Source organism: Colobus angolensis, unplaced genomic scaffold (assembly GCF_000951035.1).
Source record: "Colobus angolensis palliatus isolate OR3802 unplaced genomic scaffold, Cang.pa_1.0 Scaffold99, whole genome shotgun sequence".
Taxonomy (NCBI): domain Eukaryota; kingdom Metazoa; phylum Chordata; class Mammalia; order Primates; family Cercopithecidae; genus Colobus; species Colobus angolensis.
The window spans coordinates 2488833-2490009 of record NW_012123931.1 but is presented as its reverse complement, the minus strand read 5'-3'; the positions used below and the strand labels follow the sequence as shown (position 1 = coordinate 2490009).

The window sequence follows — 1177 nt, the reverse complement described above, 5'->3', positions numbered from 1 at the left end:
GCCATTGTACTCCAGCCTGGGCAACAAGAGCAAAACTGTCTCAAAAAAAAAAAAAAGAAAGAAAAGTGGCCAGGCCTTCCAAAGGATTATTGCCTAATACAAAGTGTAGTATAGCAGTCTCAGCTGCTGCTTTGGTCCCACAAGCCAACTGGACACAGCAAAAGAATCAGAAAATGGTTTTGGCTTTGGAATCTGAGACCAATAAAACTATTAAGAAGAATTTAACAAATCAAAAGAGCAGTTGTTCTTTGTGCTGACTGACCCCACCGCACCTTTTCATGCTTTACATGGCAACCCCAAAACTGGATACTAGTATCCACAGTCAGTAATAGCCCCTCTGGATAGTGGTTTTGGAAAGGGGAGGAAAATTTTCATTTTTACTGTCTGAGCTAGGCTGGCAAGATGCCTGCTTCCAGAACTGTTTCTATCTCTCAACTAATTCATGTTCATTTATGTACTCTCACCCTATTTCTCCTTACATTATAACCAATTTCCTTTTTAGACAAACTACTTTTCTCTTTCTTCATTTTAGAATGATTTAAATTGGGATTTTTATTTTTTTCTTTTTTTGAGACAGGGTCTCACTCTATGACCCAGGCTAGAATGTAGTGGCACAATCTTGGCTCACTTCAGCTTCAACCTCCTGGGCTCAAACAATCCTCCTGCCTCAGTCTCTCGAGTAGCTGGGACTATAGCCATTGCATGTGTCACTATACCCAGTAATTTCTTTGTTATTTTTAGTAGAGACAAGGTCTCACTACATAGCCCAGGATTGGTCTCAAACTCTGGGACTCAAGAGATCCTCTCACTATCCCTCTCAAAGTGCTGGGATTACAGACATGAGCTGCTGCCCTCAGCATTTTTTTTTTTTTTTTTTTTTGAGACAATGTCTCACTCTGTCACCCAGCAGACTGGAGTGCAGTGGCACAATCACTGCCCATTGCAGCCTCAAACTCCTGGGCTCAAGGGATCCTCCCGTCTCCACCTTCTGAGTAGCTGTGACTACAGGTGCACACCACCACACCTGGGTAATTTTTTTGACTTTTTTGTAGAGACGAGGACTCCCTTTGTTGGCCAGGCTGGTCTTGAACTCCAGTGCTCAAGTCATCATTCCATCTTGCATTCCCAAAGTGCTGGGATTGCAGCTGTGAGCTAAATTGGGATTTTTTTTTTTTTT

At 42.4% G+C, this 1177-nt stretch overlaps 1 protein-coding gene across 1 annotated transcript in view; it reads right to left on the bottom strand.

The window, feature by feature from the left end:
* Positions 1-1177, bottom strand: part of PTPN9 (protein tyrosine phosphatase, non-receptor type 9) — a 76442-nt gene that overhangs the window by 71907 nt on the left and 3358 nt on the right. The window contains exon 2 of the mRNA XM_011933009.1: positions 840-844. Coding sequence (XP_011788399.1) covers positions 840-844 — 5 coding nt within the window. The remainder of the gene's footprint in view (positions 1-839; positions 845-1177) is intronic.